The sequence below is a fragment of the Jaculus jaculus genome, chromosome 10, assembly GCF_020740685.1.
Source record: "Jaculus jaculus isolate mJacJac1 chromosome 10, mJacJac1.mat.Y.cur, whole genome shotgun sequence".
Lineage (NCBI taxonomy): Eukaryota > Metazoa > Chordata > Mammalia > Rodentia > Dipodidae > Jaculus > Jaculus jaculus.
In genome coordinates this window covers 111742753-111761242 of record NC_059111.1, presented here as the reverse complement: position 1 = coordinate 111761242, position 18490 = coordinate 111742753, and the positions used below count along the sequence as shown (strand labels likewise).

At 43.7% G+C, this 18490-nt stretch overlaps 1 protein-coding gene across 3 annotated transcripts in view; it reads left to right on the top strand.

Moving 5' to 3' along the window:
* The window catches only part of Dnajb6 (DnaJ heat shock protein family (Hsp40) member B6), a 58447-nt gene that overhangs the window by 11910 nt on the left and 28047 nt on the right, over nt 1–18490 (top strand). For all 3 annotated transcript variants that reach the window (XM_045160172.1, XM_045160171.1, XM_045160173.1), the window contains exons 2-5: nt 5–95; nt 7015–7124; nt 10128–10190; nt 10936–11046. In XM_045160172.1, the coding sequence (XP_045016107.1) occupies nt 31–95; nt 7015–7124; nt 10128–10190; nt 10936–11046 (349 nt within the window). In that variant the 5' untranslated portion in view covers nt 5–30. The remainder of the gene's footprint in view (nt 1–4; nt 96–7014; nt 7125–10127; nt 10191–10935; nt 11047–18490) is intronic.

Sequence of the window (18490 nt, the reverse complement as noted above, 5' to 3'; positions counted from 1 at the left end):
GCAGGACTTGTTCCAACAATCTGCTAAAACATGGTGGATTATTATGAAGTTCTAGGCGTGCAGAGACATGCCTCACCTGAGGATATCAAAAAGGCGTAAGTAATTTCATTTCTGAAATAATACATTTTTATAGTATGTGGGTAATTGCTTAGTGTAACTTTTGTCACCTATTAATTCAGCTGAACGTTCTCCTATACTTTGCAGTCTTTTTTTTTTTTTTGGTTTTTCGAGGTAGGGTCTCACACTAGTCCAGGCTGACCTGGAATTCACTCTGTCCTCTCAGGGTGGCCTTGAACGCACATCTACCCTCCTACCTCTGCCTCCCGAGTGCTGGGATTAAAGGTGTGCGCCACCACGCCCGGCCACTTTGCAGTCTTGGCTCTACTTAGAAATCTCACACACATGCTGGTCAAGTGCTAGATCACTGGGCTGCACTCTGGGCCTATTCTGGATATGTAACAAGTGTATTTTTTTTTTCCTCTTTCCTTTCCAGATACTTCTTTCTAGCTCAGGTTGTCCTTTCATGGCAATTCTCTTACCTCTGTTGGGATCAAAGGAGTGTATCACGATGCCCAGCAAGAGTACTGATATATATTTTTTTGGTTTTCTGAGCTAGAGTTTCACTCTAGCTCAGGCTGACTTGGAATTCACTATGCAGTCTCAGGGTGGCCTCTTAACTCACAGCGATCCTCCCACCTCTGTCTCCTGAGTTTTGGGATTAAAGGCATGTGCCATTTTGCCTGGCCCAAGAGTACTGTTTTTGAATGCCATGGTTGGATTTTAGCTTTAGGTAGCAATGATGAAATGAGCATTTGTGTTTAGAACTGGCCCTGGCCCTTCACTTGTCCTCCAGGGTAGGGCCACCTGCTTGTTGTTAATGTTGCCTTGACACTGCACTTCTTATCTACTTAAGTTACTGTGATATGAAATAATTCCAGCGTCTTTTTTTTTTTTCAGGTAAGGTTTTACGCTAGCCCAGGCTGACCTGGAACTCACTCTGTAGTCCCAGACTGGCCTTGAATTTACATCATAGCAATTCTCCTACCTCTGTCTACCTAGTTTTGGCATCAGAGGCATGCACTGCCATGTCTGGCAGTTCCAGAGATTTAATTGGATTTATTCCCCCTAAATTAGGATCTCAGTGAGGAAAGAACAGGCAGGCACAGTGCTGGTACCAGTGCAGTGTGGTGGTGTTGCTCATGTCCTGTGTGAGCCTGGTGTATACTGTTGACTGCTGACGGTTAACTGTCAGTAGCACTTGGTAGACTGGAACAGAGAGACCGTTGAAAGTGCTTTGTTAAATAAATGTGATATGTGCACAGTACTTAATTTACTGTTGGAATTAAGTGCCCTAAGAATACTGGAGCTAGGGACTTGTTTTAGTTACCTGGGAGAATGTGTAGGTTGACAAGTATTTTCATGTTAACCATGAATTTAGAAAAGGTGGTTCCCTTTAAGAGGTGCCAGGTTTTCCTATAAGTGTTCCATGAATACTGACTTTTCAGATTAGGGAAGTGATAGCCACAGGGTGGTGCATATCACATATAATAGCCTCCTTTGTAAACTCTAGGCTTTGTTGAGGGTCCTAACAATTGTTTTTTTTTTTTGTAAATATTGTGTGTGTGTGTGTGTGTGTGTGTATGTATGTATGAATGTATGGTTGTACCACAGCCTCCTGCTGCCACAAATGAATACTAGACACTTTTTTTCCCCCAAGGTAGGGTCTCACTCTAGCTCAGGCTGACCAGGAATTCCCTATGTAGTCTCAGTCTAGCCTTGAACTCCTACCTTCGCCTTCTGAGTGCTGAGATTAAAGGTGTGTGCCTCTATATGTCCGGCATACTTTTTGTTTTTTGAGGTACAGTCTCACTGTAGCCCAGGGGGCCTGCAATTCACTATGAAGTCACAGGCTGGTCTTGAACTCACCTTGATCCTCCTACCTCTTGCCTCACAAGTACTGGGAATAAAGGCATACACAAACACATCCAGCTCCCACTAGACACTTTTTTGTGTTAGGCTTATGTAGGTGTATTGGGAATGGAAGGCTTATGTAGATATATTGGGAATGGAACCCAGTTTGGCAGGCTTTTGCAAGCAAGCACCTTTAACCTGAGCCACCTTCCCAGCCCTGACAATTGTATTTTTCAAGGTAGGGTAGGAACCCCCTTTGGCATAGGCCGACCTGGAATTCACTGTGAAGTCTCAGGGTGGACTTGAAATCACTGTGATTCTCCTACCTCTGCCTTCCCAGTGGTGGTATTAGAGGTGTGTGCCACCACACCTGGCGATTTTTTTTTTGTTTGTTTGTTTTTTCGACGTAGGGTCTCACTCTAGCCCAGGCTGACCTGGAATTCACTATGGAGTCTCAAGGTGGCCTCGAACTCATGGCAATCCTCTTACCTTTGCCTCCCGAGTACTGGGATTAAAGACATGTGCCACCACACCTGGCTAACCTGGCGATTTTTAAATTTTAAGTTAATTTTTATTTTATGTATCTGAGAGAGAAAGTGGGAGGGAGGAAGAGAGAGGGGGGTGATGAATATGGGCATGCCAGGGCCTCCATCCAGTGCAAACAAACTCCAGACACAGGCACCACCTTGTGTATCTGGCTTACGTGGGTTCTGGGGACTTGAACTGAGGTCCTTTGGCTTTGCAGGCAAGTGCCTTAACTGCTAAGCCATCTCTTCAGCCTTGTTCTGACAATTTTAAGGACTTAATGCGTGTGCCTGCCACCTCACTTGTCATCTCTCCAAGACTCTTCAACTCTTTTTGAATCACAGACTTTGGCTTGGTGCTGAAGGGTTGGTGTGAAAGTTTGAGAGTCTGAAAGTTAGTATTACAAACAAATAACTTGGCTAGGGAAATGCTCAGTGGTTAAAGGCTCATGCCTACAAAGTTTGCCAGCCTGGGTTCAATTCCCCAGCCACCCATGTAAAGCTGTACAGGCATTTATTTGGTGTTGCAAGACACAGTGGCATTCATGTGCGAATAAACAAAAGTAAAATTAAAAATTTTTTTTTCAAGGTAGGATCTTGTTCTAGCCTGGGTTCAATTCCCCAGCCACCCATGTAAAGCTGTACAGGCTTTTATTTGGAGTTGTAAGAGACAGTGGCATGTGTATACACATCATGTGCAAATAAACAAAAGTAAAATTAAAAAAATTTTTTTTGAGGTAGGGTCTTGCTCTAGCCCAGGCTGACCTGGAAATGACTATGTAGTCTCAGGGTGGTGATCCTCCTACCTTTGCCTCCCAAGTACTGGTGTTAAAGGTGTGCACCACCACACCTGGCAAGGTGTGTGTGTGTGTGTGTGTGTGTGTGTGTGTGTGTGTGTAAACTTGCACTGGAGAGATGGCTTAACAGTTAAGGCACTTGTCTTCAAAGCCAAGGATTCAGGTTCGATTCCCCAGGATCCTCATAAGCCTGATGCACAAGTGTTGCATGTGTCTGGAGCTCATTTGCAGAGAGGTTGGAGGCCCTGGCGCACCTATTCTACCCCCCACCTCTTTCTCTTTCAAATCATAAAAATTGAAACAAGCCAGGTGTGATGGCATACACCTTTAATCTCAACACTTGGGAGGCAAAGGTAGGAGGATCGCTTTGAGTTCAAGGCCAGCCTGAGACTATAGATCTGAATTCCAGGTCAGTCTGGGCTAAAGTGAGACCCTACCTCTAAGAAACAAAACTAAACAAACAAACTTGATAACTTTAAAAGGTCTGGGAATTTCACTAGCACTCTTAGCCCAATTCCACTCTGAGTACAAGGGATGGTGGATGATAATTTTTGCTTTTTTTTTGAGGCAAGCCCAACACATGGCATGTCAAGACCTTCAGCTACTGCTTGCTGAATGAGCTGTGTGACCTTTTGTGCTTGTGTCTCTGTGCATCTGGCTTTCATGGGACCTGGAGAGTTGAATATAAGTCCTTAGGCTTCTGAAGCAATTAACTGCTAAGCCATCTGTCCAGCCCTATACTTAAAGTTTTTTTTTTTTTTTTTTCCTCCTTTCCAAGGTAAGGTCTCACTCTAGCACAGGCTGACCTGGAATTCACTATGTATTCTCAGGGTGGCCTTGAACTCATGGTGATGTCTGCCTCCCAAGTGCTGAGATTAAAGGTGTGTGCCACCATGCCTGGCAAAAATTTTTTTAAAAATTATTTTTAAAATGTTTTATTTATTTTAGAGAGAGAGAGAAAGGCAGATAGAGAGAATGAGTATGTCAGGGCCTCTAGCCAGTGCAAACGAACTCCAGACCCACTTGCCTTCTTGTGCATCTGGTTTATGTGGGTACTGGGGAATTGAACCTGGGTCTTTAGGCTTCATAGGCAAACACCTTAACCACTAAACCATCTCTCCAGCCCAGAACTTTTATTTATTTTTAAGCTGAGACAGGCAGGCAGAGAGAGAATGAATGAAAGAAAATGGGCAGGGCCCCAGCCACTAACAAACTCTAGATACAGGCATTACTTTGTGCATCTGGTTTTACATGGGTATTGGAGAATTGAATCGAGCTCAGGTTAGGGTTTACAGGTAAGCACCTTAACTGCTGAGCCTTCTCTTCAGCCCTGTACTTCCTATTTGGCCCCTATGTGTTATGGTGGTGTTATGCTGGCTTTATACCAGGGTCTGATTGATTGACCTGGCTTCTTTCATTATTTAGAACAGGACATTGTTAGTGAGGTTTGGCTACTTGTTAACACTTCTCCATTTTGAGGAAAGAAGGAATCATTGCTTTAGTCTAATTTATACTTCATCTGTGTGTTTATCTTATACTGGTTTTAGAGCACAGCCATTAGATATCACTGAAAGGTCTTTTGGCTGGTTTTATGATGAGGTGAAACGTCAGCCGGTCAGCTATGTTGTTACTTTGCATTGTATTTTCTGGTGGTTTTTAAACCTAGTCTAGGGGCTTATATAAGTCATGTGATTGATCACTGAGCCACATCTTGATTTTCAACAATGCTAGTTTGTGAACAGGAAAATAACAGTTGAATTTCAAAGAAGTGTTGCTTGATGTGATTTTTTTTTTATTAACATTTTCCATGATTATAAAATATATCCCATGGTAATTCCCTCACTCCCCACCCCCATGATGTGATTTTTAATTCTAGTGGTAGATTATGAAGGGCATGTTTTTTTCTTGGTGGGGGGTGTTTAAGAATATTTTAGTCACCCTTTCTTCTCATTTTTTGTGGTATTGATGAAATCTAGAGCTGCGAGCACTCAAAGCACTTCTAACCCTGGGTTATGCTTGCCACACTGATGTGGGAATAGTAGGCTGGCTGAGAAAGCACAAAGGCAGTCTCATGGCGATCCTCCTACCTCTGCCTCCCAAGTACTGGGATTAAAGGCATGTGCCATCATGTTTGGCATCTTTTTTTTTTTTAATTTAAAAATTTTTATCAACATTTTCCATGATTATAAAAAAAATCCCATGGTAATTCCCTCCCCACCCCCACACTTTCCCCTTTGAAATTCCATTCTCCATCATATTACCTCCCCATTACAATCATTGTCCTTACATATATACAATATCAACCTATTAAGCATCCTCCTCCCTTCCTTTCTCTTCCCTTTATGTCTCCTTTTTAAAAAATTAAAAAAAATTATTTGAGAGAAAGAGGCAAATAGAGAATGGTTAAAGCCAGAGCCTCCAACTACTGCATGCAAACTGCAGATGTTTGTACCACCTGGCTTTATGTGGGTACTGGAGAATTGAACTTGGGTCCTTAGGATTTGCATGCAAACATCTTAGCCACTGAGCCATCTCTCCAGCCCTGGTTTTGGTATTTTTTGAGGCAGGGTCTCACTCTACCCTAGGCTGACTTGAAACTCACTCTGAATCCCAGGCCATCCTTGAAGTCATAGTGCTCTCCTACCTCAGTCCCCCCAGTGCTATGATTAAAGGTGTGCACTACCACCCCTTGCTGTTTTTTATCACAGTCCTTGTTGCGAACTCTTGTATCCCGACACTTTACTATTTTTGGTTTTTTTCCCCTTTGGTAGAGTCTCACTCTAGCCACAGCTGACCTTGAACTCAGTATGTAGCCCCAGGCTGGCCTTGAACTCAGTGATCCTCCTACCTCTGCCTGTGCAGAGATTAAGGGCATGTCCCACCATGCCCAGCTTACTTTAACTTTAATTTTCAACATTTCTGTTTTTAAAGATCATTTGTTAACTTTTTGTGTATAAAATATGTCAGGGCCTTTTAATCATGACATACAAATGGCAGATGATTTTGCCACTTTTATTTTTAATTTATTTTATTTATTTATTTATTTTTGGTTTTTCGAGGTAGGGTCTCACTCTGGTCCAGGCTGACCTGGAATTAACTCTGTCATCTCAGGGTGGCCTTGAACTCATGGCAATCCTCCTACCTTTGCCTCCCGAGTGCTGGGATTAAAGGCGTGCGCCACCACGCCCGGCTCGATTTTGCCACATTTTGTGTCTGACTTTATGTGAATGGCTTGGGAATTAAACTCAAGCTTGTAAGTAGGCTCTGCAAGTAAGCAGTTGAGTCATTCCCAGCTTCACTCTTTTCTTTCGAGGTAGGGTCTCACTCTAGCCCAGGCTGACCTGGAATTCACTATGTAGAGTCTCACAGCAATCTCCTGCCTCTGCCTCCTGAGTGCTGGGATTAAAGGTGTGCGCCACCACGCCCGGCTTCACTCTTTTCTTTTGAATAGTATGTGCTTGGAAAATAGGGCTGGGTGTGGTGGTACATGCCTTTAATCCCAACACTTGGGAGGAAGAGGTAGGGGGATCACCCTGAGTTCAAGGCCACCCTGAGACTACATAATGAATTCTAGGTCAGCCTGATCTGGAGTGAGACCCTACCTTGAAAAACAAAAACAAAACAAAAAAAAAAAAAAGGAAGCTTTATAGCAGCTAAAACTTGTAATAGTTTTACCCCTGGATAGCTCTGACCCCATCATCTTCTTACTTACTGCTAGTTGTCAAATCTATTTGATTCTTGGACTTTTGGATGTGATCAGTACTCTTGGCTTTTTTTCCTAGGTATCGGAAACTGGCACTAAAGTGGCACCCAGATAAAAATCCTGAGAATAAAGAAGAAGCAGAGAGAAAGTTCAAACAAGTAGCCGAGGCCTATGAGGTGCTATCAGATGGTAAGTAATGGTGCACTTGGAAAGGGCTCTGTGTGAGTGAGTCAGAACTGGGGTAGAGGGCAGTATGGTTCTGAGGCTCCTGTAGTGCAAGCACCTAGGGCTTGTTTTGTTCCCAGCTGGGTTTGCGCGCGTGCGCAGGGGGGTTGTCTTGGATAGTGGTTCTCAGCCTTTATTTTTGTGGCTGTTGGACTTGATGCATGCAACCATGAGTGCTGTTGAGTTAGGCAGTCATAATAGTACCTGATATTCTTCCTTGATTGCAGGAATCAGGACTGTTTGATCACTGTATGTGGTTGTGGTGCTATGTTGATCTGCTGTATTAAGTTCTGATTGTCCTGGCCTCTTACTGCATTTCCAGAACAGGACTTTATTAGTGAGGTTGACTACTTGATAGGACTCCCCTACTCTTTACAAGGTCCTACCTTAGCCCCTACCCCCACCCCTCCTCCAGCACTGGGCTTAAAGATGTATACCACCTTGCCTGGCTACAACTCTTTTTTGCTTTATGGTCTGAGTGTAGACTGACCTAGAATTCACTCTATAGACTGGCCTTGAATGGTGATTCTCCTACCTCTGCCTCCTGAATGCAAGGATTAAAGATGTGAGCCCCCTTCCCCCCCTTAAGACTTCTCTCCATTTTGAGGAAAGAAGGAAATAGCCTGATTTACACTTCATTTGTGTGTTAATCTCTTGCTGGGTTTAGGGCAGAGGCATTAGATTATCTCTGAAAGGTCTATTGGCTGGACTTCATGATGCCTTGAAGAGTCAGATCTCAGATAGCCAGTGTGTTGAGAGCAAGATTTTGTAGGGCCTAGCTGGGAACAATGCCAGATACTGGAAAAGTACTGCTAATGTCCTGGGCTGCAGTGCCCAGAGACCTAGCATGAGTCAGGGCACAGGCATTCAGAACAGTTTCTGATTCACTGACCACAGGAAGTTGGCACAAGCTCCAAGTGTACCTCATGTGGTCAGGTAATAATAAATAGGTCACTATTTTTAAAAATACTGTTTTTAGAAGGAACCCAGTGTAAACCTCACTCAGCCTTAACAGTAAGTAGCTAGCACATAAGGACGGCCCTGGAGTTTTCGATTTCTTTGCTCTTGTTTGGTCAGGGCTCTCCCCCTCCCCCCAGATAGGGTCTCACTCTAGCTCAGGCTGACCTGGAATTCCTTCTGTATTCTCAGGGTGGCCTTGAACTCCCTGTGATCCTCCTACCTCTGCCTCCCGAGTGAGCCCCCACACCTGGCTCTTGGTCAGGGCTCTTAAACATAGCCCCATGACAAGTGTCTCTGTGTGTGGATGTGCATGTGAAGGTCAGAGAGCAGTCTCAGGTCATCAGTCCTGCCTTCTTACATTAAATGCTAGAGTAACTGCCCATGGGTTTGCTACTGGAATCTGGCTTTATGTGGGTTTGGGTTTCTGAGCCCCTGCCATAAGTCTTTTGCAGCAAGTGCTTTTAAACATTGAGCAGTCTCCTCCCTCCACCCCCATTCCATTTAAATTTAGTGGGAACATACAAAACCTGATGGAAATCCTTTTGAAAATGTTCAGTAAGGTCTTGTGCTCTTCGTGGGACTTAGATCTGTGCTGGTATGGGAGACTGGGCCTCACGAACCTGTGTCATTGGCAGATTTCATGCTCTATCACTGTTAGATGGAGCACAGATGGAAGCTTCATTTCTGACCAAAGGAACACCTTGGAGTACTATGAAGAGTCTCTTAGGGAGAGGTTTTATTTTTCCCCTCCCTTAGTGCACTTTCAGACAGCCTTTTACCCTGCTAAAGTTAGTGTTCAGAGATGGATGATATTTTCTTAAAAAGTCTTCTTGGCATCCAAAATCCATTGTTTCCAGCCTTCTCTTTTTGGCAGAATGTGAGATTCTTGGCAATCAGGAGGTGTTGTTTGTACCAGTGACACTCTGTCCTGTCCTGCAGAGCTGCACTGAGGCTGTCAGGGTCTGCAGCTGTTGCTACTTGTTCCCAGATCTGGTTCTGGGGCTGTGGTTGTAGGGCTGACTGCTTCTGTGTTTGCACATCTGCTTTCCACCCTATCCAGTGCACAGAGTTTATTCTTCCCCAGAATTAGTAGCAAGAAGGTTCACTTCTAGAGTGGAAGAGTTTTGTATTTAGTTAGGTGATTTTAATGTGTGTATGGGTTTTGACTCCAGTGAAATGGGCAGTGTGATAAATATTTTTAGTTTTTTAAAATTTTTGTGTAATGTATTTGGAAGCAGAGTGAGATAGAGAAAGCAGGCATGTTAGGGCCTCCAGCCACTGCAGACGAACTCCATATGCACACGCCACTGTCCATTTGGCTTTAACATGTGTACCAGGGGATCATTGCAGGCAAGTGCCCTAGCTGCTTTGCCATCTCTTCAATTCCTAGAATATATATTTTTTAAATTTAATTAAACTTACTTGAGAGACAGAGAAAAACGGGAACACGGGTGCTCCAGGAAGCCTGTAGTTACTGCAGATGAACTCCAGATGCATGCACTACCTTTTGTATCTGCCTTACGCTGGTTCTTTGGCTTTGCAGGCAAGCGCCTTAACTGCTAAGCCTTCTCTCCAGCCCTAGAATAAATACTTTAATATTGTTAACCTCATAGTACTTAAAGGAAAATTTTCCAAGTTGTTTTTCAGAAGTGAAGTCCATAGGGTTTCTTATCTGTCCCTTCTTTAAAAAAGTATCCTAGAGCTGGAGAGATGGCTTAGCAGTTAAGGCGTTTGTCTACAAAGCCAAAGGGCCCCAGCTCGATTTCCCCAGGACCCATGTTAAGCCAGATGCACAAGGGCCACATATGTCTTGAGTTTGGTTATAGTGGTTGGATGCCCTGGTATATCCACTCTCTATATATCTGCCTCTCTCTCAAATAAATAAATATGTTTTTTTAAGTATGTGAAAAATTGGAAGTTCATATAAAAACTTGATCAATACTGAATTTTGAGAATTTGAAAGAAAGTTCTTTCTAATGATTGTTTTTTCCCCCCTCAAACTTGAAGCTAAAAAACGAGACATCTATGACAAATACGGCAAAGAAGGATTAAATGGTGGTGGTGGAGGAGGTATGTAATGAATTTGCTCTTGGGAGACAGAAAGTCTTGACGAGTATCTAAATTTGATCTTACATGGCTTATGAATTACTGAATCTTTTGTGTCAAGTTAACCTGATTGTAAATTCAGGCACAGCTTGATAGGTACTCTTGACCTCAGTTCTTGGGAGATGCTCTGGGAGAGGCAGGAGCATTTAGTTCAAGTGCTGCCTGCTTACAGAGTGAGATCCTGCCTTAAAAAAGAGAGAGGTGAAGTGACAGTTTTCTGTTAGGTTAGAAAGTGTTGCTAAAGTACTTACTGTAACTAATACTGGGTGAAATGTTTCTAAAGAGCATACCGTACCATTGTAAAACACCCCCATGGATCTCAGCAAATGGGCTGCTTTATACCGGCTTCAGAATTCTTGCTGTGTTCACCTGTGGGCTGTGGGAAAGTTGTTTGAATAGTCTTGCCTTTCATAAGCCCGCATAACAAGTAATGCAAAGCCAGCAAGATGCTAATCACACACATGGAGTATTGAGAAGTAGGAATGTAGGTAGGCATGGATCCCTGTTGAAGGGTTAGCAACCGTGAGGTCTGTGCACTTACGTGGTCAGCTGTAGGCAAGGATAATTTGAATCTAATCAGGCACATTTGTATTTCAGAGAATCCCAGATACACGAGACACGAGATCTCTAGATCATAATGCGTACAAGCACATAATTGCCTGAAAACACCAGAATTCATAAACTAAAAAGCGATGCTTTATTTGTGTAGGTGGAAGTCATTTTGACAGTCCTTTTGAGTTTGGCTTCACATTCCGGAACCCAGAAGATGTCTTCAGGGAATTTTTTGGTGGAAGGGACCCATTTTCATTTGACTTCCTTGGTAAGTTAATCTTATGGGTATCTTTACTAGCCTTTATGTTTAAGCAAGTGGGGCTCCCAAATGTTTTCTGCTGTCTTATTTTGAATTTGTGACTTAAACAGTTAATACTTACAATTGTAAAGATTTTAAAGTATTCATCTACTTGTATGTATTTGTATATACATATGTGCATATACATGCTAGGGGCTGTTACTGACAGATATTTGTGCCCCTGGGGAATTGAGCCTTGGCCAACAGTCAACAGTCTTCGCAAGCAGCCACTTTCAACTCTTGAGCCATCTCATCCCAGCTCCAAGGTTGTAAAGAACTTAATGTATCCCCCCTCATTGTATATGTTCTTATTTAACGTGGCGTTTGCCTTTTGGTCAAGACTGCATGTGGGAAATCTGGTCCTGAAAATACTCTTCTTTCCTTTGCTTCCCAAACTCTGCTCTCCTGCATATTTTTTTATTTTTATTTTTTTTGTACTGAGGATTCAACTAAGTTTATCTCCGAAAGTGAGCTACTCTTAACCTCACTCTTGAAACTAGTGTCTTTGTGAATTTGCCATGGTGTCTTTGTGTCAGGTTCACTAAACATCATACATGTTGTTCACAGCACCTAGGCTTCATAATATTGTGCAGACAGTTGAGCTCATAGTTACTGGAGAGAGAGGAAGGACGCTGCTGTAGCATGCAGGGCAGCAGAAGTTAGATTGTACTGAAGCAGACTGTGCTGGGCTAGCAGTTTTGAATTGTGGGAAATGGGTTTCCTTACCTCTTGCCACTCAGTCCTGGTGACTGACTAGGATGCTCTCTCTTGCACATGCACAGGCAGCGTACCATGTCATCCTTTAGCTGTCACTAGGACTTACTCATTGCTTGCCGAGAGACCCTGTTTGGTGAGCTTGGGTGACCTGGGAGGTCAGGTGGAGAGCATGATGTTAACTGCTTTGTTTTGTGAGTCAAGGGAAAACACCTCCTATCTGCATTGTCTGTTCATTGCTTGGAGAGACTTGAGCATCACCAGTGAACCCCTACCTCCCTGAGGAAAAAGACAAGCAGTCATATATACCAATAATAACAAGGGGAAACAAGCAGAGCAGCTGTGTGTCATCCCTGGATTTGTTTGGACTTGAGTCTCATGTAGTGTGATGGCACAGTTGATCTCATGGTAGAGAAGGGTAGGACCAGAGATTTTCCTTAATTTTTTTCATGGTGTGGCCTGACTTGGAGCCTTCCTTCTGAGAGAAGGAAGGAGCATATTCATAATAGGAACAAAATGGGAGGAATTTGTTTGGAGGGAGAGGATGAGACCATATTCCTTTATTAAAATCGTTACCACCAACATTGTGAGGTCATTACAAGTAGTATGAATGAGATTATGGCAGGGAGAAATGTACAATCTCAGCCATTTTTGTTCAGATGAGGAATATGTAATATGACAAGAAATGAATCACACTCAACTCTAATTAAAAAAATTTTTTTTTTCAAGAAAGGCTTTCACCTGAGCCCAGGCTGACCTTGAATTCACTACGTAGTCTCAGGGAGGCCTCGAACTCAACGGAAATCTCCTACCTCTGCCTCCCAGGTGCTGGGATTAAAGGTGTGTGCCACTATGCCTGGCATTTAAAAAATTTTTTTAAAAAACATTTATTTTGAGAGAGGGGAGAATAAACATGGCATGCCAGGGCCTCTAGCCACTGCAAATGAACTCCAGACACTTGTGCCACCTTGCATATCTGGCTTATGTGGGTGCTGGGGAATCATACCTGGATCCTTAGGCTGTAAGGCAAGCACCTTAACTGCCTAGCTATCTTTAGCCCACCACCTTTAATTTCTTGAACCTTCTCAATAGGAAATGTAATTCCTTTTAATTATTTTTATTTATTTGAGACAGAATAGCACGCCAGGGCCCCCAACCACTGCAAATGAATTCCAGATACATGTGCCACCTTGTGCAACTGGCTTATGTGGGTCCTTGGGAATTGAACTTGGGTCCTTTGGCTTTGCAGACAAGTGCCTTAACCACTAAGGAATCCCTCCAGAGGAAATACAATTCTAAAGAAAAACAATGGGTCTGGAAGTGGGTCTGCACACCTTTAATCCCAGCACAGGCAGAGGTAGGAAGAGTGCTGGGAATTCAAGGCCACCTTGAGACAACATCCTGAGTTCCTGATCAGTTTTTCGAGGTAGAGTCTATCTCTGTAGTCCAGGCTGACCTGGAATTCACTGTGTCATCTCAGTGTGGCCTTGAACTCACAACAATCCTACCTCAGCCTCCCGAGTGCTAGAATTAAAGGTGTGTGTGACCACACCTGACTTGATCTCTTCTCTTCCCCTCCCCTCCCCTCCACCCCCCTCCACTCCCCTCCCTTCCCCTCCCCCTCCTCCCCTCTACCCCCCCTTTCCTCTTCCCCTTTCCCCCTCCTTAACTGCTAAGCCATCTTTTCAGTCCTTTTTAAAAATTTTTGGTTTTTTGAGAGAGAGGCAAATAGAGAATGGGCATCACACTATTATTATTATTATTATTATTATTAATTTTGTTTTTTTCAAGATAGCATCTTGCTCTGAACAAGGCAGACCTGGAATTCAATATTTAGTCTTTATGTGTTTGAGACTGAAAGAGGCAAACAGCAAGGAATAGTATGGATGCAACAGGGTCTTCTGCCACTACAAATGAGTTCCAGATGCATGGGCCACTTTGTACATCTGGCTTATATGTGAGTACTGGGGAATCAAACCCCTCAGGCACCAGGCTTAGCCAGCCAAGTGCCTTTTTTTTTTTTAAAAAATAAAAGTATTAGTACTTTATTTTGCTTTACAAAGTTATGAAGTTCACATCTTCATACAAAAATGTAAAGGCTAGGCTCTTTTTTTTGTAAACACTTTTCATTCAGGTGTTGCCTAAACTTTTTTCTGCAAGTGCTGTTTTTGGTTTTTCGAGGTTAAGGTCTGTCTGTGGTCCAGGCTGACCTGAAATTCATGGCAATTCTCCTACCTCTGCCTCCTAAGTGCTGGGATTAAAGGTGGGTGGCACCACACCCAGCTGCAAGTGCCTTTTTATTTATTTATTTAAATTTTTAAATTTTTATTAACATTTTCCATGATTATAAAAAAAAATCCCATGGTAATTCCCTCCCTCCCCCCTGACACTTTCACAAGTGCCTTTTTAATTGCTGAGCCTTTTTCCAGCCCCTGCCTTATTTATTAAAAATTAATTGTTTAAAGATTTATTGTTTATTTATTTGAGAGAGATAGAGAGACAGAGAGAGAATGGGCACACCAGGGCCTCTAGCCACTGCATACGAACTCCAGACATGAATATGCCACCTTGTACATCTAATTTACGTGGGTCCTGGGGAAGCAAACCTGGATCCTTTGGCTTTGCAGGTAAGCACCTTAACCTGCTAAGCCTTCTCTCTAGCCGGATTTATATTTTTGTAAGCACAATGATGGGAAGGGGTGGGAGAGTGAGAGAGAATGGGCATGCCAGGATCTCTTGCCACTGCAAATGAACTCCAGATGTGTGTGCCACTTTGTGTATCTGGGTTTGTGTGAGCACCTGTGATGGCAGACTTCGGTAGTAATTGCCTTTAACTGCTGAGCTCTCTTCACAGCCCTTCGCCTTTTTTTCCCCCACCGAGGTAGGGTTTCACTCTAGCTCAGGCTGACCTGAACTAGAATTTACTATGGAGTCTCAGGGTGGCCTTGAACTCACAGCGATCCTCCTACCTCTGCCTCCCAAGTGCTGGGATTAAAGGCGTGTACCACCATGCTCGGTTTCCTTCCTTCACCTTAGTTTTGAGAAAGGAATATTGCACTGAGCCTGGAGCTTAACTGATGATGAGGCTTGACTAGTTGTTCAGCCAGCTCTTTATCTCCCTGGTACTGGGATTACAGACATTCACTGCCCAGCTTTTTCATGGGTAGAACTTCAGTTCCTTAAGTTTGCGTGGCAAGTACTGTTATGAGTATGCCATCTTAAAAATGTCTTAACCATCCATGGTTTAAAAATTCACTTTTCAGGGCTGGAGAAATGGCCATAGGTTAAGGCACTTGCCTACAAAGTGTAAGGACCCAGGTTCGATTCTCCAGGTCCCACTTAAGCCAGATGCACATGGCAGCCCATGCATCTGGAGTTTGTTTGCAGAGGCTAGAGGCCCTAGTATGCCCATTCTCTCTCTGTCTCTCTCTCTCCCTCCCTGTCTCTAATAAAATCAAGTTAAAAAAAAAATACTTAAAAAAAAATAAAAATTCCCTTTTCAGTCTTATGTGATGGTAATTCCAGCACTTTGGATTCTGAGGCAGAAGGATCACCAGTTGGAGAATACACTGGGTTACACAGTGAAACCTCTCCCCTCACTCTCTCCAAAAAACAAGAGGAAAAATAAGATCTGTAGCCCTAGCATTTTGGGATATGAAGGCAGGAGACCATTCTAATGACATGAGACTTATCTTTTTTTTTTTTTTTTGAGACTCTTATTTCACTTGAGACTTATAAAAATTTAATAGCAGGGGGATAGTATGCTTGCTTAGGATGCATAAAGTCACAGGTTCCTTGTTTAGCACTATCTGGGTGTAATTCATACAGTAAATGAATTATAGGTAGTGTTTTTTTAAATAGCTTCCTAGTTTGCAGTTATTTATTTTTAAAAACATTTTATTTATATATCTTATAGTGAAAGAGGTAAGGAGGAAATAGGCATGCCAGGACCATCAGCCACTGCAAATGAACTCCAGTTGCATGTGCTGTCTTGTGCATCTAGTCTACCTGGAGAATTGAACCTGGGTCCTTTGGATGTATAGGCTGAGCCATCTCTTTAGTCCAGTGCTGAGTTATTATTGGACATGACATTACTTGGGCAATTCTAAGGAAGTTCTACAAGGAATTCATAATTAGATTTGCACATGCTGGGCCAGGAAAATGGCTCAATAGTCAAGGTGCATAAGTTTTTCTCTGTAGTCCAAGGGTACACGTGGCTCACTAAAGTGTGGCTGCTCGGATTCGAACAGTAGGCATTCCCACACTGCCATTATGAGTATGGCAGTGATAACTTCTTCGATCCATTCTTATAGGTCTTCTAGGGGAATTCCATTTTCAGGCGGTAAAGATTCATGCACAGGAAAAGAAGCTACTTCATGGCTACTACGTGTATGAGGTGACGGTGCAGCCTGCTGGCGGTATGTGCAGTGTAGAGCGGGCATGCCATTAGCTGGGGACTTCATGAACACTAGCAATGTCCAGAGCCTTTGCACAACCCAGTTCCAATATCCATGCTTTGCAACATTATTTATGTAACCCAGCAACTTGGGGGGTTGTTGCAGGATGGTCCCGAGTTTGAGAAGAGTTGTATTTTAAGTTAGTTTTTTTTCCTTCCCCTTTCTAACCCTAACCCTGTATAGCTAGGCTGTCCTAGTACTCTGTGGATACTCCACCTTAGCATGTTTGCTGGGATTACAGGCATGTGCCCTGTTGTGAGATATTTTCCAGCTACAATGTGCTCAAAATACAGAGTCCTTTGTGAATTTCTGGATCCCTCTCCCTAATGATAGGGTGGACCTCAGAAGCAAAGAACTGGGGAGCAGGGTAGTATGTTAGGAGTTGAGCCAGCCTTTATCCTTGGTTGCAGTAGTTTTTCAAGGAAGGCAGTTTGGAGAGGTAGCTCTGAAATGGAGGGTATAACCTGGGAGGTTTGAGGGGAGCTAACATATAGAAATGTCTACCCAGACTCTGGAGCCCTTGTTTAAATAGTGATTGGAAACACCAAGTGTGTATTAATTTGGAGTTAGGATCTCTTCGTTTTATCTATACAGGACACCAATATTTCTGTCCTGGTGGTATAAGATAGAGGATAACCCAACAGGCCTTTGGTCACATTAGTCACGGCAGGAAACATCTGCTAGAGAATTGGTGTGGGTAAAACATGACTTTTTGTTTTGTTTTGTTTTTCGAAGTTGGGTCTTACCCTAGCCCAGGCTGACCTAGGATTCACTATGTAGTCTCAGAGAGACCTTGAACTATTGGTGATCCTCCTACCTCTGCCTCCCAAGTGCTGGAATTAAAGGCATGAGCCACCATGCCGGGCCTAAAACATGACATTTTTGTGTGCATTCTCTCATTGGAAAGTCCCAACTACTGTTGACACTGTCGGTAGAGGTTCATTCCCTTCACTACATGCTGTCTCCCCATAAAGTCACAATCCTTGGGACAGGAAGCTGTCAGCATATTGACTGGATATGCCACTTTGAAAACGCTGGGAAGTCAACTTTTGGGAGGAGGGATAATTTATGGGGGTAAAATAGTGCGATTTTTCTGAGCCATAATTTTAATGTAGTGAGTCAGTCATTTTACTCCCCAGGATTCGAGGAAGTGGCCAGTGAGGACTTGGAGCCTAGTGAAGAACTAGACCAGCCCAGTTGTGAGGAGTCAGTAGAAGACGCCCTGAGTGACACACACAGTGAGGTTTTGGATGTGATATCCAGTGAGGAATTGGACCTATTTAGTGACGATGAGCCAAGTGAAGGATGTAGCTGGGGCCAGGGCGGACTTCTCAGTGAGGACCTGGACCTCATCTCCAGCGAGGAGGAAGCCAGTCTCGGGGACACGGAGGAGTTCAGCGAGGAGTGTGAGGAGCTGCTGAGCGAGGAGGAGCACAGTGGTCCCGAGCTCGAGGCGCTGCTTGTTCAACAATAAACTGTGAAGGAATGGCCCTGGGTCTTTGTTTTATAAGGTGGTTTATTTTATTTAAAGTTTATCTAGAATAAAATGTTTCTGTCATCTTCATGTTGTGCTGGATCAGATTACCAGAGCTGCCTTGGAGGTAACATGGAAAGAGGGATGCGGAGGCCCCAGGCCAGTCCTGCAAGCTGTCTTTGTCAGAAGACTGGGCTTAGAGCCCAGAAAGCAGTGTTTTGGTCTTTGTGTTGCCTGGGGCTGCAGTAACAAAGCATGCAAACAGAGGCTTAAGCAACTGAAACTTATCCCACTGTGCTGGGGGTTGGTGAAGGTGTGGGTCGACCCTTCTGAGGCCAGATCTTCTCCAGCCACTGTCCAGCTGCTGGTGGATAAACCGGCTTGCAGGTAACCTCCCAGGTACTGGTGCTAAAGGACAACATTGGTGATTATGGCATCAAGAAGACCATCATCTGACCTCAGTTTCCTGCAGATAGCTGGTAGTAGGACTCCAGCAAATCTTTCCCAGCCCAAGTTCAACAAATCCCCCACCCCCCCTTTGTTTTTTAAATTTGAGAGCAACTGAGGGAAAAAGAGGGAGAGAGGGAAGAAGGGAGGGAGGGACAATGAATATGAGAATGGGTACACCAGGGCCTCAAGCCACTGCAAACAAACTCCAGATACATGCTCCACCTTGTACAACTGGCTTATGTGGGTCCTGGGCAATCGAGCCTTGCACCGAGGACCTTAGGCTTCACAGGCGAGCACTTAACTGCTAAGCCATCTCTCC